This window comes from Athene noctua, unplaced genomic scaffold (genome assembly GCF_965140245.1).
Source record: "Athene noctua unplaced genomic scaffold, bAthNoc1.hap1.1 HAP1_HAP1_scaffold_66, whole genome shotgun sequence".
Taxonomy (NCBI): domain Eukaryota; kingdom Metazoa; phylum Chordata; class Aves; order Strigiformes; family Strigidae; genus Athene; species Athene noctua.
Genome location: NW_027437556.1, coordinates 489,204 through 516,454, shown reverse-complemented (window position 1 = coordinate 516,454; position 27,251 = coordinate 489,204). Strand labels below are relative to the sequence as shown.

General features: G+C 39.6%; 1 protein-coding gene across 1 annotated transcript; it reads left to right on the top strand.

Moving 5' to 3' along the window:
* The first annotated feature begins 235 nt into the window (after positions 1 to 235).
* On the top strand, positions 236 to 26,282 carry LOC141955007 (ATPase family AAA domain-containing protein 2-like). Its single transcript, XM_074895079.1, has 23 exons — positions 236 to 386; positions 2,935 to 3,042; positions 3,512 to 3,575; positions 4,575 to 4,682; positions 5,555 to 5,663; positions 5,886 to 6,001; positions 7,258 to 7,432; positions 8,677 to 8,765; positions 9,108 to 9,267; positions 10,854 to 10,944; positions 11,384 to 11,698; positions 12,961 to 13,087; positions 14,467 to 14,650; positions 16,193 to 16,378; positions 17,652 to 17,784; positions 17,919 to 18,127; positions 19,383 to 19,542; positions 19,995 to 20,117; positions 20,212 to 20,361; positions 21,535 to 21,933; positions 22,551 to 22,672; positions 24,637 to 24,765; positions 26,241 to 26,282. Exons 1-23 carry the CDS (start codon positions 236 to 238, stop codon positions 26,280 to 26,282), a joined length of 3,450 nt encoding a protein of 1,149 aa, XP_074751180.1.
* Positions 26,283 to 27,251: the final 969 nt, after the last annotated feature.

Below are 27,251 nucleotides of genomic sequence, written 5' to 3'. Positions count from 1 at the left end.
TTTACTGTGCTCTAGCCAAAAGCCTTGTCTTAAACAATTGAGATGAGCTGAACTACTGGGTGTTTGTTACCTCTTGAAACATTCTGTATTGTTGTTGACATTACGAGCCATAGTCTTGGACTCTAGGGCTGTAGCGTAGTGTTCTCAGATCAGGTATTCAGAGAAAAAAAAAAAAAAAAAAAAAAAGAAAAAAATCATTGCTTTTGCAAAATGCTTGCAAGATAAAAGGCAAGAGATGGCTGTGGACAGGTGGGAATACAAAGAACTGAACGGTGTTGCTCCGAATGAGAAAGAACGATCTTGCTACAGCACAAGCACGACAGTTTTCATGGTTTTGAACAGCACAGCGAGAGCATTTTGTGGAAGTCAGGTGGGCTGCCAGATGTGTATGGAAAGCTCCTCCCAAGTGTGAAGATCAGCAGGGGAGAAGATAGACGTGTTCCTTTTTGTGTTTATCAGTAGTCAGTGGAAGCTGCTGTCTGGGCAGTTAGTTAGGAGCTGTCATCCTGGTACTCATGGAAATACCATGAGGAATAAGGTTAAATTGTAAAAGGCCATCTTAACTTTATGTTTGAAGTGAGGAGGGGAAGACTTTAAGGTTTTAAGGAGAGTGATAGTTGTGATGAAGGCAGTCAGTGCAATGGCCCTTGCAGGAGTTTTCTGGGTGGAAAAGGAGGGGGTGAGACTGTACTTAAGAACAGAAGAGAATGTGGCAGTAGTTGAGCCCGTCAGTGTTAGATTTTGTGATAGATCTCTGCACACCCACAAGGGAGCTCAGAGGGACAGTGGCAGGAGGGAGAGTCCAAATAATACCCTGCTGGGCTACTGCCAGGGCCATCCCAGGGCCATCAGCCCATCCAAGTCCTATATGCACGAGCCCAGAGGAGCACAGGGGTGCACAGTGAGAGGCAGGGACCCAAATCAAGAAGGAGCAGCTCCCTTGTCTGGGCCCCTCTTGGGGCTGTCCCAGCAGAGCCATCAGCCCCAGTGTGCAGGTGTGAAACCCATCTGGATGAGTCGTTGGGAGCAGCTCTCCAAATGACATTTTGGCCTAAGGGATTACTGCCTAGAGGTGGGACATATTGTAGGATGCAGGGGAAGAGCAGTTTGCACAGGACTTATTATGGGATCTTTAGGGCAGGAACCAAAGGCAGAACAAGGGAGGGGTTGGGATAATTTCAGGAGGAACAAGAGTGGGAAAGTAGAGGGGCAAGAGGATAAAAAGGGCTGGTGACATGTCAACAGTTTGCTGGTCAGCACACTTGACTGATGGTGCCCTGCACCTGATCACCTCTCTGACCATCAGAACTTGAATAAGAGATGATTTGTGCAATAACCAGTGAGGGCAGTATCTTGTACATGTTACACAGACTGTGTGAGACCTGGCGATAGAACCTTACACTGGCAATAGAACCTTACAGAAAGGTTCAAGGTAAATGTCCAGGTGTCATTGAGCCCTGGGGTGATCTTGTTCCTAATCACGAACAGGCCTGAGAACAGTCCGTGGCCTGTCGTTAGGCCTATGATTAGATCTGACCTAGCCTGTGGCTCCCGATCAGACCTTCATGTAGAGCAGTGAGAGAACACTTGGAGCCATAGGAGTGGTCTGGTGAGAGGCTGACCTAAAGAAACCAAGGTAGGACAAGGCACGAACAAAAAGAAACATTAGGTATGCCAAGGCCGTTTGACTGGAGAGGGAGAAGGACAGGGGACTCATCATTTGGAGATTAGGAGTTAGGAGAATATCAACTCACGACTTTAGTAAGAGCAGCTTTAATAGAAGGCATGGGCATTCTAGAGGGAGGAACCGTATGGCTTGGTTCAGGTGTGTGGATCTCAGGCAGTTGGGCAGGAAAGACTTGTCCTTGTAGGTAGTATGTGGAATGGGAAGTAAGAGTGAGGCAATTAGTTTGGGATCAAAGTGCAAACTCTGGAATTTTAATTTAGGAAAAATCTAAAATGTAATTCTATAAGGAAAAGCATGCCAGGAAGGAGTGGGGCAAATATTTCAGTGCTGGTGTAAAGAAGATGAGTGGAGCAAGGGGAAGGACTAGAGAAGCAGAAAAACAGAGAAATTCATGCCTTTAAGAGGAGTATTGGAGTATCAGTGGCTGGGAATGGTAGTGATACCAAAACATTTTTTCAGTTTTCCATGTGCTGTCTATATATCTTGTGTATTACCTTGCATTCAGAAAGCAGTGCAACCTTTTGGGAAGAAAAAAAAAGGGTAGTTCTTTCCAAGGAATGAAATTCACTTACCTGTAGCGAGCGGGTAGGTAAACAGAGTGTGTCCATTCCTCACATGGTGTACAGCTATGAATGTGAGAGGTTGTTATGAATGTTAAGAACCTGCTAGATAATGATACTGCTTTTTTGCACTCTTACCATCTTTCATGAAAAAAACTTTGTTACTTTCCAGAAGCTAGTGGCATGAACTGTATGCCTTCAACATTGTTTTCTGATTGGGGAAATTCAAACCATTGTCCATTGCCCATTGTTGCTCATGTAATCTGTGGCAGAGGCAGCATTTGGAGCTAGATTACAACATGCTTACTCTTACCACTGTAGAGTATTAAAAACATTTCCTTGAAACACTTTCTCAAAAGAACAAGACTTTCTGAAATAGTGGTTTTCATAGGAGCTGCATCTTAGCTAATTGAGATGACAGAACTGTTGGTGTTAAGACTGATTAGAAGTCACCCAGCCATTGGTGCAAGGGCAAAACAATATCTGTTTTCATGCTCCTCTGTGTTTTCTGATTTCTGGCACGTGTTTTGCATAAACTGGCCTTAAGGTGTTGCAGGTTTTCAGATCTATTGTGTCCTTAACATTAACATAATAGTAGAACCTGTTAGGCATCTGTGTAGTGCATTTTTTAATCTAATTTGCAACAGTACTTAAAACCCATTTAATGTTCTGTCAATCAATGTACAGTAGTTTTATCGGAAGAAAGCGACGCGAAAGGTGATGGTGAAGACACTCAAAAGCGTTACAACTTTCGACAGAGGAAAACTGTTCAGCGCTATCAAGCTCCGATGGCAAGTACGTTATATGCATAGTTCCTCTTCAGACTAATTTCTTGCGTATGAGTGAGGTTTTGTGGAATGAAAATATATATACACACACTCCTATTTACATTTCTTACCTTCATTCTGCAAGTAAATTTTATTAAATACATGTATCCTGTGCACATGATCTTTCTTTGCCATTTGTCATACTTACTGTTGATTTTTGGTAAAAAAATTACCTACATATCCTTCGAAGAACAGTAATTAAACACACTTGATAATCTTCCCCTTGTGTTCTTCAGTTCTCCTTAAAAAGCAGGTATGTGTTTTTTCATTTATACTGTGCACTGATTTACAAAAAATGAAATCCCCTTCCCAAATCACTTGCAACTTCTTCTGAAATTAGAGATGGGTGAAACACATCATGTTTTCTGCCTCCTTCACTATCCTGCTTTCTCTTAAACTTGTCTGTAACATTGTTCTAAATTCTTTGCTTTCAACAGAACCGGAAGAGCGTAAGATGTATTTTTCAGGCCAGTCACAAGGGTCTTCCAGAAGAAATAAGAGGTTGGTGTATAGTTCTTCTATAGAATAGTGATAGTTCTTCTTTATCAATAGTGCCGTCAGTCACATTATTGAATGAAGCTTTCAAGGGTTTCTGTATTGGTGGTAATTACAAGTTAATAGTAGGATTATCGATGTGGTCTGAGGGTATAAAGACAACGAATGTTGGGGGGGAGGCTATACTTTTTATTAGCCATTAGATTTTTTAAAAAGGGATTTTTACTGCCTTTTTACTGATGCTACCTTATCACTGATAAGGTGATTATGGAGGTTGTGGCAGAGATTGTGGAACTGAGATTCTTTTATTGTGGAATTGAAGCCAGCATATCTGTCTGAAAATCATAGACTATTTAATCTTGAGGGATACAAATTATTTTCTTAAAATTGATGATAATAGAGGGAGAACCTGTATGGAAGTTTTAATTTTTTGTTGATCACTCAAATACTGATTCCTCTCTGGAATCAGTTAATTTTTCCGTAAGAAACTGTTCTTAAACAGGAAAAGTGCTAAATGAGTTTATAAATTGCAATAGTAATGACAAAGGGATTTTGGATCCTGTAACCGGTTAGAGCATGGAGAATGGGGTCTCTTGCTAGATAGGAAGCGCTTTGTTTTGCATCCTTGAAAGCAGACAGTTATGGAAGGAAGGGGTTTTGAAGACAAATTTTTAAATAAGTTAAAAAGGATTATGTTTCCCAGAGTGGATACATAATGCTAAGTGAGGTTCTGTTTGTGTGTGTGAGAAAGATTGGACAAAATGAGTAATCTGTTTATGAAATTTTGTGAACTGGTTAAACATTTTACCTTCCAAAGAAAAACTAAATTTTGCTGTCACAAGGAAAGTCATGTAATGTAACTTGAAATCAGATTCATTCATAAGAGTGAAACGATCTGGAAACTTAATAGATCTCAAAGTAAATTCTGCGATAGAATTCACTTAGATTTCAATATGACTTAGTGCGTACTTCAGTTTGGTTACTTGCTTGTTTCAATGTATGCAGACGGAGACAGGCAGTCCACGACAGTGATTCCTCATCCTCATCGTCATCTGAAGATGAAGAGCAGTTTGAGAGCCATAGGAAGAACACCCATAACAGAGATTTAAGAAGGTTAATGAAATTGGAGAATCTGGGAGGAGTTTGCATCTGCCTAACTGTGAAATGTTATCCTCTTCCTCTTGTGCACTTTCTAAACTGTCGCAATATCTAATCACATCTGTTGATAGTGACAACTGTAACTGGACTCTCTAAAACTGGATTTTTAGAATTGATTTTTAAGAAGCAATTTGATCTCTAGGTGGGAATGGTGGGAGGAACACTTATATCATGTTTTAATTACTGTGCTTTACAGAGGTTTATTCAGAAAGAAAACCACTGTAAAAAAAAAAAAAAAAGTTATAAATAGAGGAAATGACTGAGGTTTTCTTACATAACAAATGCTCTAGAAGAACTATTTTAATGACGGTTTAACAGATAAGTTTTCAGCCTGATGTCTTTCAGACCTGTGTGTCTTCTGGCACATATATCGTAAAGTCCTCAGCAAGTCCCAGCACTGGTGGACAGCCTTCATCATGTTAATCCACACTGAAATAAGTATCCCCTTGGGCTGTAACTTTTTGAATGTAAAATCTTTAAAAGATGTCAGTGTATTTTAGGGGGTTCTTCCATCACACGAGTCAAGGTCAGTTCATGGTCTCCACGTACAGCATAGCTGTTTCTTGCATTCATACTGGCGTGGATATTCGTAAGTGCTAAGAGTTGTTAAAATAATTAATGCTTTAATGTCTGGAGTGACCATTTTCCTTTATTTACTTATGGATATTAAATGTAAACCCATTTGAAGGAACATTTAACTATTTAGGAAGTTTCTGGTAATTCGTGAGGTTTTTGTGCATTCGCTTCCCATCATTGTAAAAGCAAAAATCTTCTAGCTGCATCGTAAGTTAGAAAGCGCCTTTCTCTTTCTCCTTAATTCAAAACAGGTGTCTTCCACTAAACTTTGGGAAAGATATGTTGAAGAGAATTCACAAGGATCGAATGAAGATTGGAACAGGTCTGTCTGATGGTGATCCAATGCAAACAGATGGTCTGGTAAGTATTTTTAGTTCATTGTGTCAGTGAATTGTTTACAGGGCTTATAAAAGCTTTCAATAACGTGCTGTCTACAGCTACCTTGGTTAACGGTTTTTCTCGAGCAATTTGAAACTGCCCAGAATGTTACATTTGTGCTGACATGTGATTTCTGATGGAACCTTATTGTGGGTGCAGCTTTCTTTAACATGCAAAAATGTGTTCTACTGAATTTATTTTTAGGTACGATTTGATGGTGTGGGTGGTCTTTCTGACCACATTGCAGCTTTAAAGGAGATGGTCATTTTTCCACTGCTTTACCCAGAAGTCTTTCAGGGATTGAAAATTCAACCGCCAAGGTAACAGACATTGCTTGAAACTATAATTCACTTGTTTTCCGTAGAATATTTGACTGAGGTATCAATATATTTACATGCTTCAAAATTTTCAGTGATGTTGATGAGGATTTTAGCAGTAGCAAAAAGTAATTTCTTGAAAATGGATAGAATCCAGAATACGTGTGGGCTCAAAGATTTAGTTTTTGGTGAGAATACACTTTAAAGGTGTCTTGCCTTTAAAAGGTGGCGTTATGTTGTTTTTGAGTGCTATGTACAAGTCAGCTTAATTAGTTTACAAGCAAGGAGGAGTTAATTATTGGTAGTCATGTGTGTTGCTTGGAAGTCGTCCACTTGTCTCTCCCACTGACTCTTTGGTTGTGTGGTTTTTTTTTTTTCAAGTGCTCAAGTAGCAATTTTACAATTGATAAGACTTGCAACTAGAACCTTGCAGTGTGTGTTTGTGTTCGGGCTAAAATAAGAATGTGTCCACTTCTTATACAGCTAAATTAGTTCTGCATTATGAGATGAAATTATTAGAGATCTAGTTGTTAGCTTTATATGCTCTTCGTCAGCAAAACTCGATCACGGACATTGAAATATGACTTTAAATTCTTTGCTTTCAGGAACTTAAAACTATTGCAAATAATCAAAATAAAATCTCTCAGTGTTTTGCTTCTTTCTTCATTGGAATTCTCTTGAAAGAGCAGTGTATTAGTTTTTTTAGATGAAGAGTATGTTTATCTGGAAATGCAGAATATCCTCCCAGCTTTAGAGTTCCTCCTCATTTATCATCAGCAATGGATGGTCTGGGAGTCCAAATCCAGTAACTTAAAGCTTTTTGAAGGAGAATGAAATGCTTTACTACCAAATCTTGATTCTTGTGAAAACAAGAATGAATATGCAGTGCATCACTAAAAACTGAACTGGTGATTCATGTTAGAGCCCCGTCTCATCCTTCACTGAAGTTTGTTCTTGTTTGGTTCCCCCGTGCTGTAACCACCCCTGTTGGTTTGTCATCAGTTTTGGAAGTGTCCTTGTGGATCTTTTCTCAGGGTTTTGTACATCTGTGTTATATTCTTTGTTCATTTTGTTTGCTGCCTTGTTGAATTGTGCAGGAACACAAAACTTCCATCCAATTTGTCTTTTCTCACACTTCAGCTGTTACTGCTGTTGTATAGATGAAATCTTTTATTTAGGAGAGAAGAGTTGTGCGTTTTAGGGATGGGGGTTGTAATGTTTTTTTTCTTAAATCTTTTTTTTTTTTTTTGTAATTGCAGAGGCTGCCTATTCTATGGTCCGCCAGGGACTGGCAAGACACTGGTGGCTCGTGCACTTGCTAATGAATGTAGCCAAGGTGGCAGGAGAATAGCCTTTTTCATGAAAAAAGGTGCTGACTGCCTGAGTAAATGGGTGGGTGAATCTGAACGAGAGCTTCGTATGTTATTTGATCAGGTAAGGTTGAAATGTGCTATGTGTTCTGAGCTGTAACTGTAATTTTCTGTGGTGAGTATTTTTAAGAACAGTTCACTCTTTTTTGTGTTTTGTCAGTTCCTTCCACTAAAATGGGATTGCCCGTGTTTCCTTTTTCAGTGGGTTTTTTTAGGGGCTTGAAATCTTGAGGTGTACTGTGAAAGATTAATAAACAAGAAAACCTCTCAAAGCAAACGCCCACCCTCTGCCACAAAATAAAACAAAAACGCACCACCAAACTTTCCCCCCCCCCAAAAAAAAAACCAGCCACAAAAAGGGTTTCAAGAGGCAAGAGATATGAATCATAGAACAGAATCATTCAGGTTGGAAAAGACCCTTGGGATCATCGAGTCCAACCATCAGCCCTGCTCCACGAAGTTCTCTCCTACACCATATCCCCCAACATCTCATCTAAACAACCCTTAAACATATCCAGGGATGGTGACTCCACCACCTCCCTGGGCAGCCTATTCCATTGTCTGACCACTCTTTCTGTGAAAATTTTTTTCCTAATGTCCAGTCTAAACTTCCCCCATTGGAGTTTAAAGCCGTTCCCCCTTGTTGTGTCACCTGTGAGAAGAGACCAGCACCAACCTCTCTACAATGTCCTTTCAGGGAGCTGTAGAGAGTGATGAGGTCTCCCCTCAGCCTTCTCTTCCTCAGACTGAACAGTCCCAGCTCCCTCAGTCTCTCCACACAGGATTTATTCTCCAGGCCCTTCACCACCCTCATTGCCCTCCTCTGCACTTGCTCCAGCACCTCGCTGTCTCTCTCGTATTGAGGTGCCCAAAACTGGACACAACACTCCAGGTGTGGCCTCACCAGTGCAGAGCACAGGGGGACTTTCACCTCCTTATGATATGGTGGCTTTAGATCAGAGGGAGAAAGATACAGGCTAAAAGCACGGTCATTCAAATTGATAATGGAAGCTTGCTTCCAGAACCTGTAATTGAATTAAGTCCCGGCTCTGTTCTCAGTGGTTGCCAAAGAGCTGTAAAAAGTACTGGTATGATTTGTTTCCTATCACCCAGTCTCAGGGGGGCTGACATAGGCTGCTGTCTTCTGTTACTCATGGCACTTACTCCATTTGCTCAATTAGTAGAGATCCCTGATGCTAGTCTGAAGATCTAGTTCTAGTGACCTTCCAACCATAACGTTTTTCATGCATTTTCTCTTTAAAATAGTGCTGGTTTACTTCTGTCAGCATTCCTGTGTTTTCATTCCAGGCCTACCGGATGCGACCTTCAATTATTTTCTTTGATGAGATAGATGGTCTTGCTCCTGTGAGGTCCAGTAAGCAAGACCAAGTTTACAGGTAGTACATTTTTTGTACCTACGTAGAAACTGCTCGATCTTTGTGAAAAGAAGATCACAACCTATTTAACTTTGTGACACATTCATTTATCCTGAAAACTAGTAATACAGTGCTACTAAATTTCCGTTGATTTTTAAACAATAGTTGGAAACAATTCACTAAGCTTGAGATCAGCACAAGGCTTGTGTTACCTTATCTATTTTTTGTATGTCTTCAAATGAGTCACTAATCTGTTAAAAATCAACTAAAAGCTTATCCTTTTGGGGTGATCGTTGGAGAAGGCCATGTAAAACATAACAGAATTTACTAAACCAGTGAATTAAAATTATATCTTCCTGTTAGCTCTCTTGTTTCAACACTTCTGGCACTCATGGATGGCTTAAACAGCAGAGGAGAGGTTGTGGTAATCGGAGCCACCAACAGACTGGATGCCGTAGATCCCGCTTTACGAAGACCGGGACGCTTTGATCGAGAGCTCCTCTTCAGCTTGCCAAATAAAGAGGTAAGAACTTAAACTGTCTTAATGCTAATGTAGCAGAGTCCATCTTTATAACAAAACCATGTAACAATGCAGTATCACTGAGCAGTTAAAATCAAAACTGGTTTTGTACAACGTGGACGAAAGAGGGATATCTGGAGAGACTGTCTTGTACTGTGGAGGGCAGATCTGATACTTGAATATTTATGATTAAGTTCTGTAATTAGTTCTGGTTTCACTGTGACCAGCCAAGAAAATGGGATGCTTCTATCAAATGTTTAAGAAAGATTGAATGTATGAATTGGCTACAAATTACTGCTATCTCATCTTGGAAATGAAAGAAATGGTGTGCACACAAGAATTTCATTTTTGATAACAAAAACCTTAACCAGGGTGCAGGAGTGAATGAAAATTTCCTGTTGCCAAAGCAGTTCATGCTTGCTTACTTATTTAATTCACTTGGGCACTTTCACCCTGAATTGTTCTTGCTCTTGGTTTGTGAAGGGGTAGCAGCTCTTCTGTGTTGGATTGTTCCCAGGCTGGGTATCCTGGGAGAGGTACTTATTAACAGGGATTTGGACAAAGGGGTGAAGGACGCTGCACAGGTGGAGGGCTTGGGAAGCTTCTAGCTCAACGGTGATAGCTAAGCAATGAAAGTATTATAGCAACCAAATAATAATAATATCATTCTAATTCTATTATAATTATTTAATTACAATATTATAGCAACCAAAACATATTGAAAGGGTGACGACAGCGTGCAAAACTGGAAGGCTGGTTTTGTGTTTTCCCTCTGGCTGTCACTGACACTTCTTTTTCTTTTATTAGTGCTTTTTGGAAAAAGGATAAAACACTTACTGGATTGAAGGCTGGTGAAAGTGCACTAAACAGTGTATTTAAAACAAACATGTGTCTCCAGTTTTTACCTGCTCTCAGCAACAGGAGAGGGGGCACCATGAAACAGATCAAATATGCTACTCCCTACTGTGGAAATCTAGAAATCTGCCCTAATTAATCTATGTACCAGGAAATACTTAAATGAAAGTCTTGCTAATTGGAGATGAGGATAGGCAACATTTGACACTTTCTGGATCAGTGACAGTAGTTTGAGTCATAATTATTATTCTTTGTTACAATTGTAGCAATTTGAAATGTTGTGCTAGGACTGTTTTCCTTGAATGCATCTGCAGAAAAGCAAATTTGATGAACTAATGAGACTGTCACCATGAAGTTTTGCTGAATTTGAGAGAATTTTCTTTGGTCAAAAATCTCTGTTTGCAAATAATTTAGTTATTTTTTCACTAGAGGTTCTTCCTTAGGACCATTAGGTCTTCTACTTGTGGAAACTTACTTTTTATGGAAGCTATAAATGCATTAGATTTCACTGCAGACCCCCAGGAAGAGTTTAATGTAACAAGTTGAGAATGATTAAATATTGTGCTTGAAAAAGCAGAGAGCATATTAACTGAACTTTAAAATTCTTAGAAGTTTAGTAGAGAAGAGAATTATTTGTATTATTGTGAGGTTTTTTGGGGTTTTGTTCTGTGGTTTTGAGGGTTTTTTTAAGAAAAAACCTGGGACAAACTAAAAGGCAACCATTCTGTTTCCAGTCTAGAAAAGAGATTATAAAGATTCACACGCAAGGCTGGAACCCTAAGCCATCGGACAGGTTTCTTGAAGACCTAGCTGAAAAATGTGTTGGTAAGTTTGAAAACTAAGTGAGTTACTGTATGTGACTGAGCCCCAAGGAATCTGGGCTTGTGTCAGGCTCTACCCCAGCTCTTGTGCCTTGCCTGCAGAGTGAGGCGGTGAGGCAACTGGCACGTCTTGGGAGCAAATAACGACAATGTCAGATGCTTCTTTTCTTTTGATTTTATTTTGTCTGTCAGAATGTTGAACGGGGTTTGGGCATCTTCCTTGGGAGCAAAGTTTTGACTGTGATGCTGCTTCATAAGTGCAGGATATCAAGCTGCAAACCACATAACAAAATTTCTCCGCAGTGCAGTCACTCTAAATTCTCTCTTAACCAGTTAATGTTGGGCTGTATACAGAGTCTTTCAGGGTTGCACTTTAGAAACCTTGGCCTTTACTTCTGTGTCGCCTGAAACTGACCTAACGTGATTCTTGTTTTGTTTATTAGGATACTGTGGTGCTGATATTAAATCGTTATGTGCTGAAACTGCCCTCTGTGCTTTGCGTCGCTGCTATCCTCAGATATACAAAAGTGATGAGAAACTGCAGTTAGATACCAATTCTATTAAAATAACAGCAAAGGATTTTGTCGTGGCTATGAAGAAGATTGTTCCATCTTCACAGAGGGCTGTGACTTCACCTGGGCAACCGCTACCCCCTATTTCAAAACCACTGCTTGAAAACACCCTAGCAGAAATTTTACAAGCCTTACAGAAAGTATTTCCCCATGCAGAGACTGCACTAAAGGAGAACCAACAGCAAGGTACAGCAAGAACATCCACTTTAAAATTCTGCCAGGGCAAAAGTTCTGGTTTGTGCAGTCAACATAGGCAAACCTCTCAGCTGTAACGATAGTAGAATGTGATAATATGCATGTGCACAGTGCTGCATGAGAGCTGTGAATGACTTGTCGTTTGGAATAGAGCGCTGTGTGTTCTCTGCTAGAGCACCCTGTTTCTGACAGTAGCTAACACGGTATTTGTAATTTCTAGAGATGGATCTAAAGTTTAATGTATGGGGCACCTCTTTCAAAATAAATGTGTAAATGGGGAGACAAGGGTATTTTTACATGAATGCTTCTAATTCCTGTCTGAAGACTGTCAGGACCACAAGACAAGGGGTTTAAGCTAAATACTGGTTTAGGTGTCATGACTTTTAACCATAGTCTCTGAATTGAAATGTTTGTGGATCACACTGTACACTTGCACGTGAGATCAGAATGTTCTAGGAGTGGATACTTCGGGGCTTGGCTTGCATAGCATATGTCACCTCATGCTCCTGACTGTATCAGCCCTGATCAGGTTTAGTCTGTCAGTTGGTGTGAGCAAGTAAATGTATCGACTCACTCCACTCCTGATTAATGGAAATTTGTGAATAGTTAGTTGTTATGCTCATTCCTGGAGAATATTCCACCAATATTGCTCCCAGTAGGTCTGGGAGATGTATTTGCATTGGGGAAAAACAGAGGCAAAACTCCACCAGCCAAATCAAAGCAGAGAGGCTCGGGGATTGGTAATGGCATTCTCTCTCTGCTGCCCGCTTTACCTTATCTCCTCCTTCAGTGATCGGCAAGGAGCCGTATTTAGTAGGTTATTATATTCTGACTTACTAGTCCGAGACAAATTGAAGTCTGTGGCCATCGCATTCATGCACTAATTGCATGAATCGCATTAATTGCTCCACATCCAGTGGGGGAACCTCCTCCAGAAAGAAGTAGCCTTATTGGGTTTTTCACGTGTCTGGGAACTACAGAAGTTGTTCCTAATCGTCTTTATTCTAAGGAAAAAAACCTCCAAGTTTTCACCAACAGAGGGATAATAGCTTACGCAAATCACGGGATGTAGGACAGCTTTGTAGAGACTTGTGCAGTCTCAGATCTGTGGTAGAATGAACTCCAGAAAATAGCTTTCAGCATGTGCCCTCAAATACAAGTGGTTTCCAACACTGAGTTAGAAGCTTGATTAATGGATTAATGTGATATTGAGAGATGGACTATTGAGGAAAGTTAACAAACTTATCTTTCAGACAGTTTAAATAATATTTTAAGAGATGATGTGATTGACAGCGATGAGGAATTACCATCAATCTTTGAAGATGAGCCAACTCATAATATGCCTGATAGACAAAAGGAAAGCCTCCTCACTTTCAGCAGGTAAATGTTTATCCCCTTTATGTTTATGTTTTGAAGATGGCTGGGTCTGTAAAGAGTTTTGATGTGAAGGGTGGTAGATGAAGGAGTAAAGCGGGGGGGGGGGGGTGTGGGGTGTGTGTGATCAGTCTTTGCAAGACGTAAGGGTGAAGGTCCAGCTGGTTACTAATGTTATAACGGAGTACATGATCATAACCCATTAAACTGAACGGCCCGGCCCTCTTTTCCCAAGTCAGTGGTCTACAGACTATTAGAACATGATTTAACCCATGGTATTCCTTGAAAGACTCAAGACCAGAGAAATGTGCTGTCTGTCCTTCTAGCTAAAAAACTCCTATGGATTTGTGTAGCCATCTTTTGACCTTCTACCTTCCAGGAGCGTTAAACCAGTAGCAAATTATGTAGCAGAAACAAAATTGAGAAAGGGCTCGTTAAAACACTGTGAGAAAAACATAAATGATGTCTGCATTTTGTAACTTTCACCTACTAAATTAATGTTAATCTTTTGACATTTTACTGTGGAAGTCGTATAAGCCAACAGTTGAAAAAAGAGATTCCTGTCATCCCTGTAGTGTCAGTTATTTTTCTCACTTTCTGTCACTGTGCTGTCCAGAAAATCTTTGGACTTGCTGAGCTTGGTTAGGTCTCTAGGATCTTGGACTTCACCCAGTAAAAGTACAACAGTATTGGGGTGGAAAAATCAAATGCTTTTCACAAATGTGTTTTGTGGGAGTAAAGCAACATGACTGAGAAACGAATGCACAATTCAAAGTGAAACAATTAGAGTGGCTGAATAAAACAAATCTAAATCTTCTACGTCTTCAGTATACCGCTGTAATTTAACCGATCCAACTGTGCACTTGAGATAACAGCTAATGTGTTTCAGTGCCCATGTTATTTTTTTTTCTAAAAATATGGTTCTGCCCCTTCCTTCCCACAATCTCCAGTAACTATGGCCAAATTTCAGCTAAACTTGACAGGTGTAGAGATCTCACAGTTACTTAAACTGGTGCGTATGGGTGGTGAAGAGATCCAGACTAGTGTGTGCTGAGAGTTGTTTTCCCCCATATCAGGTTACTGATGAGTTGTCATGTGTGTATTGAGCTGGACAGTCCCCCTGTGGAATTGAAGAGCTGGTACTTAACTGAGCCCAACGAAGAGCAGACACGCTGGGGATTGGCAGGTTTTCTTAGGGGAAGTAGGGTACCTGTTTGTAATAAAATGGGCTGTGATGGTCTTCCTGATCACAGGCCAGCTTCTTATTTGCTTGAAAATGGAGAGTATTTACCAAAAGAAAAAAGTGCATAGGAAAAAAAAAAAATAACATCTGTATGCCTATTCATCACGTCCTTTTTAAACTTACTTTCTCCTTACTGTTCTAGAAATGCTCATTATCAGCCGACATCTTGCAGGCCACGGTTCTTAATAACTGGAGATTCAGGATATGGGCAAGCTTCTCATTTGGCACCTGCAGTAATACATGCCCTGGAAAAGTTTCCAGTTTATGCACTAGACCTAGCTGTTTTGTTTAGTAGCGTCACGTCTCCAGAAGAAACATGTGCACAGGTATCTGTTTCCTCTTTAATCTCCTAAAATACATGAACTGTATGTAAACCAGTAAAGTAAGCAAAATTCATTGTTAATGGAGTTGGCCTGGCTTGAATGTGCTGTTAGGTTTACTTTTGTCTGAAAATCCGCTTTTTTTTCTAGATCGGATGACACTAAGGATGTTGTACATGCCCATATTTTCCATTTCAAATTAAACAGTGAGGATGTTGTTAGCAGCTGGAGAAGATGGGAGGTGCTGCTAATAAACGTCTCATTATGGCTAGGAATCCTGCCAGACTCGGTGGGATCCAGAATGTTGTTTTCATTGCTGCTTAAGACTCTGTGCTCCCAGGAGATAGCTCTGCATCAGCCCGACTGTTTGTCGTGCACTTTCTGTAGCCACCTTTTATATTGGTAAAGCAATTGAGGTTTTAGGGAAAAGAAGTGTTTCTTTTTTATACACATACAGCTGCCCTGCTGCAGTATATGCAGTAGAAGCATTAAGATTCATGGAACACTTGCATTGGTACTATGGTGTGGGTTCTTAACTAGAAAAATTAAATGTAAGCAGATTTAGCACTGCTTTCCTTTTTACTTGTAGGCAGGAAATCCATTTCATTGTTTGACATCACTGTATTAAAATATTCTGACCTTTAATAGCAGCTTTTCAGAGCTGTACAAGTAAGGACAGACACATTACATGGCCAGATACTCTTTAGTCGTATAAGAGGAGCAATTCCTTTCTTGTTATGTGGTGGTTGCACCTGAAGTCCTATAACCTATAGTCGCTGCCCAGATATACCACATGCACTTCTCATCTTGTGACAGGCACTCCCAGAATACTGATAATCCCAAAGGGTGCATAGAGAAATTTGCTATGTGAAAGGACTGTTGCCATTCTCCTCATGCAGTAGGTGCATGTCTTCCTTTGTGGTTGAGGTACTACCTGTAGGAAATGGCTTGTGATCTTTCAAAGCATTGGGATCTGGTCTGATGGATCCTTTGGTAATGAGAGGCTGTGCGTGGCTGACCTATTCAGACAGGCTAAAGAAGGGTCACAAATCTTACAAAATGTACTTGAAATTATGAATTGTAACCAGGCCTCTTCTACAGTCTCAGGCCTCATCTTCTCACATAGGTCTTTGGTTGTTCTGACTCTGCTCCAGGCTGACTTGAATATGTGCCCACTCTGAATTGAAAATGGTGTCGCTGCAGTCATGTAGTGATTTACCCAGACTAGTACATCTTGCTGAAGGGTTATCTTGTTCTCCTGCTAGTCTTGGGCACACCACCACACCAGCTGAGTTGTGAAACACTTTAGGAGTTATCTTACGCCTAGGAAGTTTTGAAATCGGTCAGAAATTCAGATCTGTTTCTATCTGCGTAGCAATGTCTATATTTGAGTCAAAGTGAAACTTTTACCTTCTTGTTAAGAAGTTCTTCTTCTGCTGGTTTGTTTTGATGTTTTGGCTTCGTAAGATAGCTTGACTCTTAGTTTGACGTACTCGTTACCCTATTCTACATGGTTTAGTTTTCTCATCCAAGCTTTTCTTTTACCAGCTGATGCGAGAAGCTCAGAGAACAGCACCAAGTATCATTTACATCTCACATATCCATTGGTGGTGGGAGGCTGTTGGACCTACATTGAAAGCTACTTTTATAACACTACTGCGGAACATTCCAGCATTTGCTCCAGTTTTGCTGCTTGCAACATCTGATGTGTGTCATGCAGATCTCCCGAACGAGGTACTTCTGTTGATATTTGTCTTATTTTTTTTTTATTCACTTTCTTGTTAATTGATCAGTCCTTTAAGAACCAGAGTACTGTGCCCTGTTAAGCAAATTTACACTGTTAGTACTCAGGCACCCTAACCAGGTCTCTTAAAATTTGCTTAAATAAAACAATGCTGAAGGCATTTGTGTAAAGTGTTTTCTGAGTAAAGAGATTGACTTTGACCCAACTTTTCCACCTTCTCGCACATTCATGCTTATTAGACAGATGTATAAATTTACTTCAGATCATAATTCCAGTGACTTCTAGATAGTTAGGTATGTTCTTAGTCAAGAATATACAGTGTTTGCCATGTAAATGGGAAAAAGATATTTTTACTGAAAACCCTTTACTGAAAATGAAAGATCTTTTTACTGAAAAAATAGAGTGGTCACACCATTAATGACAGAATGTCATTTCAAATTTAAATACCTCCATAAAAATTTCAATCTCCATGTAAGTGAACGCTTTACAAATTAGAAAGCTACGTTCCAACTTCTCTAACTTGGTAGCAGATTTTCACCTGTATTCCTTAACACAATTCAGTAGGAGTACATGCGTGGCTTTCTAGACATCTGAGAGTGTGCATTAAAGAAAGGTGTTCCAAATGTGAATATGCTGCTCTGATTACCTTGTCTCAGTTACTGGGGGGGGGGGGAGGTGTGTTTGCTTAGCTAGATGGTTTTATCATCAGGGGCTTTGAAACAGTTTAACTTTCTACAGAAGTTTTTAAGCTGTTAATAAATTCCTTCTAAATTAAGTATTGAAATTCCTTCCATACCTTTTGGTAGTAGAGATTGAAAAATGGGAGTAAAACTTGGAAGTATGCAACTTCAGACACCTCACTGAAATTAATTTTCAAAAAACCCAAACCAAAAAGCCCTCACTCATCTGCTGAACCCTGCCCATTCCTTCTGTAGTTGCCATAAAGATTCAAACTAAAGGGCAGCAAGGCAGGTAAATGCAAAATCATCAGTCTTGGAGGTGGTGAATGTCACCACTTTATCAGTGTGTCATATGGTCCCTTTGCTGGGCTTGAGCTCTAGGGGAGTTTCTTAGAGAAGATACGTAATCTGCCGTGCTAACCTATGAAAATCTAGCCTTTTAAGGCCAAGAAGATAACTTTTTCACAGTTTGTCTTGTCTAGATGATTATTCGGTCTAATTTAGAAAGGTACTCATCTTTTTGGAAGAGAATATAAACTTGTGTAGCCTTCTATCTGTAATATCTTTTCTCCTCATGTTTTAGATAAAAGACTTGTTTATTAATGATTATGAAGTTTTCCAACTCCACTTGCCTAATAAGGACAAAAGAAGAAAGTTTTTTGAGGACTTAATTATAAATCAAGCTGCTAAACTTCCTGCATCAAAGGGCAACGCAGGTGAGGATATACTTCTCTAGCTGTAAGTTAATAGGTACACAGTATTTGCTGTGGTGGTAATTTTCTATCAATAATTTTCCATATGCTTATGTTTGAGTACCATAAATTGAGTAGAAGTTTCTGATTGATTTAAGCTTGTCAGCCACTGGAAGAACTGCCTGAAGAACTGCCTGTAGCACTGCCGCCTAAGCCTCAAGAGCTGACAGAGAAAGAAATAAGACAGCCGGAGGAGCAGAAGGAGGAGATGTTGCATCACCTTAGGGTTTTCTTACGGAATGTGACTCTCAGACTTGCCGCTGATGGATGTTTCAGAGCATTTACAAAGCCTGTTAACCCAGGGGAGGTAAATGACTGTTGTCCTTTAATACCATTTTATCCGTGTGTATTCATCATTTCTCTCTGTCTATTTCTCAGTGTTTGTGTTCTCTTTATAGGAAGGTTTATCTTTGTTTTTCGGACCATACTGTTCTGGTCTGTCAAGAAGCAGGAAGTGAATTTTGCTTTTGCTGACTCCTTGAGGCTCTCGAGTGTCTGTTACTTGACTATTCACTGGACGCCCTGGGTTCCTTCTAAAATGCCATTAGAATTTTAGAATATTTTAGTCAGAAGGGACCTGTGGCAGTCATCTAGTCCAACTACCAGTTAGACCAAACATCAACACAGTTTGCTCATTAAAAGGCTTTGACGTGTAGGCGTGTTACAGCACTGAAAAGCAGAGAGATCTCTTTCTTTATTCGAAACAGTATCTATAGGACTGTTTCAATAAAGTCTAAAGCTCTTTCACTGACTGTTGGTAGTTTCTTTGAGAACAAGAGTAGAAGCAGTAGTTTTAAAATAAATGTTAAGATTCTATTCTCCGTTTCATCTGGGGCTCCTCAGTATGAGATCAACCGTAAGGGCTGTATGGTTTCTTCTTCCTCCCATACACTTCTGAGTCTCTTTCTCATTGAATTTATTGAATAAGTCTAAGCCAGGGACATATACTTCCATGTCAGCTGTAGTTTTAATAGAGCTTTGAGTTTCAGCAAAGTCCTGCTCCCCTAAGCATCCACTGACTTGTTTTTCCCTTTACTTCTAGTTTCCGAGATGTGAATAATCTAAGCAAACATAGATGTCCTCACCTAAACTAGTCATTAGGCTCCTTTTATGGTCTGAGAAAAGAAATCAGCACCTCTGGGTCCAGTTAACTCATTCTAAACTAGATGTCTAGGACAGATGCTTCCATGGTGTAATTCCTGCAGCCTTTTCCTTGCCTCCAACAACAAAGAGAATCTTAGGTGGCTTCACTGAGAAAGGTTTCTTGGCTGGGATTTTCTGAAGCAAAGTGAAATGAATCCCACTCTGGGTGTCTGTTTTCTTCCCTGCCCCACACAGGCTTCTGACCTCCCTGCTGCTTTCTTTCCCTCTTCTGGTCTGTTTCTTCAAAGCCAGTTGAAGTAGCCCTTCTATTTTCAAGAAAAGAACTTGTTAATTTCTGTGTTTTCGGATGGATCGTAAATATTTGGGGTTTTTACAAAGTACTTTATTTGACTTTATTAAAATAATTAATTTTGGTAGACAATGTGTTAAATCTCTGAGCATGTTTATTTCATTTGTAGGCATCTGATTATGCCAGAGTTATTAAGCAGCCCATGGACCTGTCGACCATTCTTTCTAAGATTGACTTGCACCAGTACCTGACTGCAGAAGATTTTCTAAAAGACATTGATCTAATCTGCAGCAATGCTTTAGAGTACAACACAGCTGAAGATCGTGGAGGTGAGGATGTGTTTTTATCCTGGATTTGGAAAAATTTTAAATTTATAAATTGATAGATGTCATCTGTGGGATTAGATCATTTTAAACACCCACAGAGAGCGTTTCTTGCCAGGTTGCTAGTGTTGTAGCGTTGAACTACGTGGGTGTGAAATGGCGATAGAAGTGTTGATCAGTAACTAGTGCTTTTGCTTTAATAATTAACTCTTATGTTGGTTTATATATCTATATATAAATATATATATAAATATATATTTTTTATATATATATATAAATATATATATATATGTGAGGATATATATATATATATATGTGGAGATATATATATGTGGAAAATATGCACTGAGATAACCTTTCATAACCTACCTATGACAAGAACAAATCTTTCTAAGTAGTCAAAATAAAGGATTTCATTGGCTGGTAGAAAATACTCAGTTCTGCCTGTAAAATTTCAGGTTGCCTCATTAGGCACAGAGCTTGTACTTTGAGAGATACTGCATACGCCATAGTGAGGGCAGAACTGGACAAAGATTTTGAACAATGCTGTGAGGCGATTGAAGAATCTCGTAAGGAAAGAGGTATGTTTTTTGACGCTAAGGACTTTAATACTTGTCTTAGTATTTGTGACCAACAATGCAAGACACAATTCTTTGGTCTCTTCTTTCCTGCAAGGCTGTAGCTCTTCAACATATACTCCATCTTACTGCTGTGCAATGCCAAAGCCGAACTCTGTTCCTGGGTATAAGGAAACAGAACCAAAGTGTAATGAAAAAATGAAGATGCCAGCAGCACCGATAAATTCCAGTACACCCTGCTCTAAAGGCAAGTGGCATTTTATTCACACTTTCTTGGAGACGGTGTTAAAGTCAACAGTGCCTTCTCTGTTCTTATCACATAACAGGTTACTGTGATGCCTGGTTCTTCATGCCAGAGTCATCATATTTTTTAACTTGCTTCAAAATATGAGATAAATCCAGAGATCATTCATTCAGTATGGTTATGAAGGTCAAGTACAGTGGTTAGTTTACATCGTAAGATACTGGCCTTGATGGCCCAACTGACATGTAATGGCTCCTAAATTGCTACCTCTTGAAGCCAAAAATGTTGTACCTGGCAGTTGCTGAACAATCAACTAGTTCTTAGTTATATAATAACAGCATTTTTCCCTTTCCTGCCCAGAAATGCTAAACTCTATGCTCCCTCTTCCTGTGATTTCCAATTGAAGGGGGAAAGGGGAAAAAAAATAGGGGAACAATCATGATAGATATGTAAAGGAAAGATCATGATTTCCTCACTCTTCCTGTGAAAAGGACATGAAAGAACAAAGGGACTTGGGTGTCTCCGTTAAAGCACATGACATAGTGTGAAGTTTCCTGGGTCTCACTGGCATGACTGAGAATTTTGCCATTGACTTCACCCATATGCTTTGAGCGGTACTCCCTGAATACAAAGAATGGTGGCTTTTTCTGGAAGGCGAGAATGCGAATTATGTTTTAAACAAGGTTAACTGAATCAGAAAGCGTATGAGGCATAAGTGTTTACGGACAATGTTTTCTCCAGTAAATATTCCCTTAGAATTGTCTCTTTAACTCTGCCCAACACACATTTAGCTTTTGAAGTTTACAGCTTTAAAACGGATTTGAAGAAGGGCTTGTCTCCAAACGCTTTTCTGTTTATCTAGATTAATTCACGGAGTAAGACAGTAAGCAACTTCACCTAATAACCTTGCTTTGCAGTAATACTTCCTATCAAAAGTAAGAATTTTCTGCTCAAAAAATCTTGAAGCTGATGGTTTTGTGAATGGAAAAATCTAATAGCAAATTGACCTCATTAATTTGCAACTCTTTCTCTAGACACATGTAGGGAGACAGACACTGGTACTTGAGCTTCTTTGATCATTTTCCCTGTAAGTCAAGTAAGATGAGGATGCTGGATTTGGAAGGACGAACTGCTTGGGTAATGTTTTGGATTACTTTTTCTGGTATCCCTTTGTAGGTGTATCAAAAAGAAAATACAAAAAGAACAAAGGCTCTTTGGGTATCAGGGCAAAGAGGAGGAATTTTCAGTTCAATAAAGAAAATAAAGTTCCGGAAGAGCAAAATGAGGTAGAGAGCAGTGAAGAGTCTCCAGAAAAACATGTTTCTAATATGGATCACGCTGAAGTTGAGCCCACACGGGATTACTCTGTGGAAGAAAATGAAAATGTACTTCGAGAACGACAGAAAAATGGGAATGAAAATAAATCTGGGGCAGAAGATGAGACATTTTTCCTTTTCACAATGCCTGCTTTTGAAAAGAAGAGTGTCGTGCTTCCTGAACCTTCAGACCTAGGAATGAACAGTGAAGTGATGGCTTGCCAAGTAGCAGAATGTTTGGAAGAAGGAAATTCAAATGGTAAGTGAAAGGTCAAACAGGTCATGTAGCTCCTTTTTATTCCTAAGAGGGTTACACTACTTAGTAGGATTTGGTCATCTTTAATGCCATTCTGTTATTGCTGCTGTATCTCCCTAGAACCAGCACTCAATGTTTCTTGCATAATGATGCCGCTCCTTTAGTTATGCTAGCCAAACTCATGGGTTTTTGCAGCTGCTGTTTTTTTGATTCTGAGGTGTGTTTTTCAAATGGCACCAAGCTGTGCTTCAAGCAGTGTGGAGCCAGAGTCACATGTGGAATAGAAGACATATGTCCTAAAGTTTGCAATGTAAGATGTGTTTCCTAGCCTGAATTACTTTGCAAGTTTTACCATGCAGTGCTGTAATGGCAATGTGACGATATTTTTTCCCCTGCTGCCTTCCGTAGTGCTTTTTTTTTTGTGTCTGAGTTGCTGATTTTTATGGATCAGTGACTTTTGCCAGAAAGAAAGTGAAAGTCAAGCATTTATCAGTGAAAAAATGGTAACAGTTTTGTCTCTGTCATTCCAGAAAGAACTGTGTTCCAGGTACAGGATACTTCACTGATACTGTATTCCAGATAAACAGAAATTCTGACTTAAGAAATTTGTGTCATTCCAGATTTCTGGGTATGCTCTGTAATTCATGAAAGATATTCTCCGGTCGAAGAGCAGCAGGTGATACATGTCAAGCCATCCACGGGGACTGCCACACAGCCAACGATTGTCGATTACCAGTTCACAGTAAGTCTAATTTCTGTTTTGTTAATACTGAAGCGGGACGTTTTGTTGCTATGAGTACAGTTGCCAATTAAATGCCAATTAAACAATGGCAATTAAAACAATATATGGGGAGGATATATAGCTTGTGAAGTAATTGAACTGGTAATGGGCTATGACTGTTGTGTTTCCACACCTGGTGTAGACTGTTGTTCTTGCTTTTGGTGAACTAAATTTTAGGAAACTGGGTTCTCTCCTCATTTTTTTAATTTAAGAGGACTTGCTGAATTTTAAAATAGCCCACTGACAACCTGCTGGTACTGTTGGTTAGTGATGTCCTAACAGTTTCTGTGATGGATTTGGGGGTTTTGGTTTGGTTTCTTGCAGGTTTTTATTTATTAGGAACCTGAAAAGGACCTCTATTTCTACAAGTGATGACTTTAAACCTGAAGTTACCAGGCTGGCATAAAGCTCATCATGGCTAAAATACGAATACCTGCTTTTCTGAAATTCTTTCAAAATCCAGTGTTAGAATTTTGCATTCATAGTTACAGTGTGATAAGGATTTTCCAGTCTCTTGTAGGAGAGAAGTTGCTATCCTAGGCTACAACTGGGGAAAGACTTAAAGATGGGCCCAGCTGCAGGGAGTAAAAGAGGTTCCTTAACATGAATTGGAGAGGGTAGAAGAAGGACCTGATCTTCAGGGAATATTGCAGTGAGGAAAATTAAGAAAATGGCTAGGTTGCAGTCCTGGAAGTTGGCCAATGCAGAGGAGGGCTGCTGTTTACCTGCCATGATGAGAAAGGGAATATTACATGGATATTTCCCCTGTTTGGGAAATTGTGGCCAGACAGGAATCCCCTTTGGTGAAGGGGCTCGTCAGCACAGTTCTGTCATATTTTTAAGCTGTGACTTAATTTGTAGAGGTGAAACTAACTTTTTAAAGCTGGCTTCCTACAGAAGCAGATTTCAGGGAGGGGGTTTTGTTCATGTCTTCCTGTGTATGCAGAGGAGCCACATAGGTTTTTCATAGAGTCAGGGTGCTAATAATGTGCTCCAGGGTTATTGTCCACTTGGCAGGTGGTAAGTACGATAGAGCCTTTGTATATGTTTCAGCTGCAAGGAGTGACACAGTCATGAAATGCATCTGATGTGAGGCAGCCAGACTTTGGCGATGGGCAGTTGTGAGGCAGTAATACTTTCATTTGGTATGGCTGCTCTGTTAAGCTAATCTTCACAGCCTCACACACCACCCAGATACTAAACAACTACAGCAGGGGAAGAAGGTGCTGCCACTCCCTTGTTCCTGTTGCTTTCCCAGAGATTATCACATTCACATCTTTACCAGAAACAACTATGTGAGAGATGGGTCATCTGCTACAGGCAGAGATACTCTACTAGTTTATCCACTCGTCAGTTTAAAGGCGGGAGCTAACGGATCTGACTTTGCTTTCTGATGTGCTTCAGACACCTGAGCAATGTGTTCTGCCAGCAGCTGTAGGCACAGTACACGTTCAGGTAATGGTGAGCCCCTAAGGATGCTTCTGTTTCCAGCTGGCACAGCTGTATCTAGAAGATCCATTGTGTGGTGCCCTGCATTGCAGAAACAGTTTCTCTCATGAAATGCAATGGTGGCTTTGCTGTGGCAGCTGCCCTACAACAAAGTGGATTGTGTCATTCCCTGCTGTTCTGGAAGCAGTTGATTCACAGTTATGATTGTTGATGTGATTCATCAGTAATAAAGTATTGTCTGAAATTTAATCCTTCCTTTTTTCTGAAGTGTGAAAAAAACCAACCTCATTTTCTCCAGTTAAATCTTGTGAGGTATTTTATCTGTTCTCTGAAGCATCACTCATTTTATTTAACAATATAAGGAAGTAGGATGTCACTTGTGTTGTGCTGTTACTGTTTAGCTTCTAAAAACATAAAGAGCCTATGCAGAGGTTCTTGCACTATTCTCAACTTGCTGTTTCCATTTTTTTCTTCAGCAACTGTTGCATTTTGTCACTGTGGCAACTGAGAACTTCAGTATATTTCAGCTGGAAAAACTCTATGCTGTTCTTAGTCACTGCATTTACCAACATCGGAAAGATTACGACAAAACCAAATTAGCGAAGGTACGTTTTTCTTGTCTTATAGCACTTTCCATCACTGTTATGCATGTGTGTGTTACGCATGTACATGTACTCTAGACATCACGCTTACTTAGCATGACTCTTTGCTGCCTAGTTACCTGTGTGACAAGACTTTTTCATTTGTCTGGAAGACATTTATCCGTATTGCAAAACCATTGTTGTATTTGGCATAATTGTTGGCAGCTTCAGCAGGAAAAGGCTTGAAGTCAAGGGGTACACCCACACAGCCCTCTCAAAAGCAGTTAACCTCAGTCTGTCAGTAGTGCTTCTCCAGAACCTTTTTAGGGGCGGGTGGCTGTGAAATGAGGGCGCTTTTCTCAACCTGTTGCTTCCTCTTTCTCCCCTTATAGGCAGAGGTGGTGATACTTCATATAGCAGTCATTCCGTTCTTGAAAAGAAATTTAAGTATGAGACATAACAAGACTTTGAGACTCTCCTGTAGTCTCATCTTAACCTTTTTTTAACTAGTGTGACTCAAGCATCTTTAATTTGACATAAGGGGTGTTTTCTGCCTATGCTGGTTTAATGCCGAGTCAAATTCTCTGATCTCTTCCTGTAAGAGAGGCTCTCTGAGTTGTCAGAACTCAGCAGAAACCGTCCAGAGGCACCCATGGTCCCAGTCTGGCATTTCCAGTATCAAATCCATTTAGATAGGTTGGATATTCAGTCTTCAGATTCAAGATCATTGAATCCAGTTGTCTCCGAGATGCTTGTGCCTTAGAGAGATAAAATTCTTCATGCCTCTCAGTCTGCCTTAAAGAAGAGGAAGCCTCTTCTCTTTGGCCCTGGTCATCTCAATCCCTTCTTCCCACCTGGTAAAGAGTTAGAACAGACACTCCATTCTGATTGTGCAACAGTGAGGATTACTTGGATCCAGGGAGCCCATTCCTGAAATATGTGCCCGTCTTTCATCCCATAGAATGACGTAGTTTAGCATGAGAAGGGATTTATTTACGTTATCTCAGGGCTTGTGAGCTTTTGTGACTTAACTTTTAATGCTTAAATTAAAAGTGACTGGGTTTCTTTGTTTTCTGCTTCTACCTTTAGCTTTAACATATATAACAATATCTCGTATTCAGAGTGACTGTGCAAATCAGTCAGGAACGAGCTCTGCTGTATGTAGAGATGGACTCTGAGGAATTACTTGTTAGAGTGCAGAAAGTAACATTTCCAGCTTTTAGCTGTGGCTTTTCAGGAACTGCCTGCTCTTTCTAACTGTTGAAAGCACTGTTGATGCAGATCCATAGAGTCTCCTTAGCCTCCTCTCTGTTTTGGATGCATAAGGGTGTGTTTGAAGCTACTAGTGGGTATAGAAAGACATTGTGGTGGTGATACCCTGTGTATTTGCTAAGTATTACTAAGATTTTCATGTATGTACAGATTCTTTTTATGAAGACATAAACAGAGTTCTTAAGCATATATTCATGCTGACTGCTACTGTCTTTTTTTCTTAATAGGAAATGAAGAAAGAAATTGCAGCCTTCAGTTATGCTCAGTGATAAAATTGATTTCAGCATACTTTGTGATGTTTTCATTCCATGTTGTTATATGTGTGTAATTCAACAAAGGTTACTTCTGCATATTTATACATATATTATATAGATCTTAAAATACTTTCTTAATAAATTTTAAGTGCTTTGATAGTTTTGTCCTATATATAGAAATGTACATATATGTGGCATACTGCTGTGATTGCCTTTGGAATGCTGCAGATCTGAATATCTCCCAGATAATTTCAGTACCTTTCTTTAAAAGAAAACAGTTGAAAAGGTGATATGCTTTTATCACTGTTTTCCACATTGTGGGAATACATTTTTCTGAAATAATCTGTGGGGTTGTATAGTCCATGGCTTATTACATAAAGGTTTAAACCACGTCTCATTTTGGTATATGAAAAGTAAATCCTTTAGAAACCTCTTCACACATTTCAGAGGGAGGGTTTTTTTAATTACCTGATAGCACCTTAAGTGGTTTTCATAGAGCAACAACCTGAAGAATGTGGGAGAAACACTCCTTCCACAAATGTAAGAACTTCTGCTGTGGCCTATTTTTGCCAGTCAGAATAGCCTAACTTGAAACAAAGCAAGATTTACCCCTCTAACTTGCTAAGGTAAAGTTTATTCTTGCTTGTAATGACAATCTCGATACTGGGGAGTAGCATTTTAATAGAAATTGCTAGTTGCAGATGAGGTGATCTTGTAGTTGAATTAATTTGTAACTATTTTTCTAGTAACCTGGAGAGAATTGTATCTCCTTATTACATAGAAGTGAATATATTGTTCGTGATAAATATATTTAGAATAAAAGCAAAGCAATAGCCCATTTTGAAGATTTATGACTCTTCAAACCAGCACATTTCTCAGTTAATTGGACAGAGTTATTTTTTTAAAATTAATATTAAGATAGGCAAAGCTTAATTTTATGAGAATAAAATTTTGTATCAGTTGCAATAAAATAGGTGGCACTAG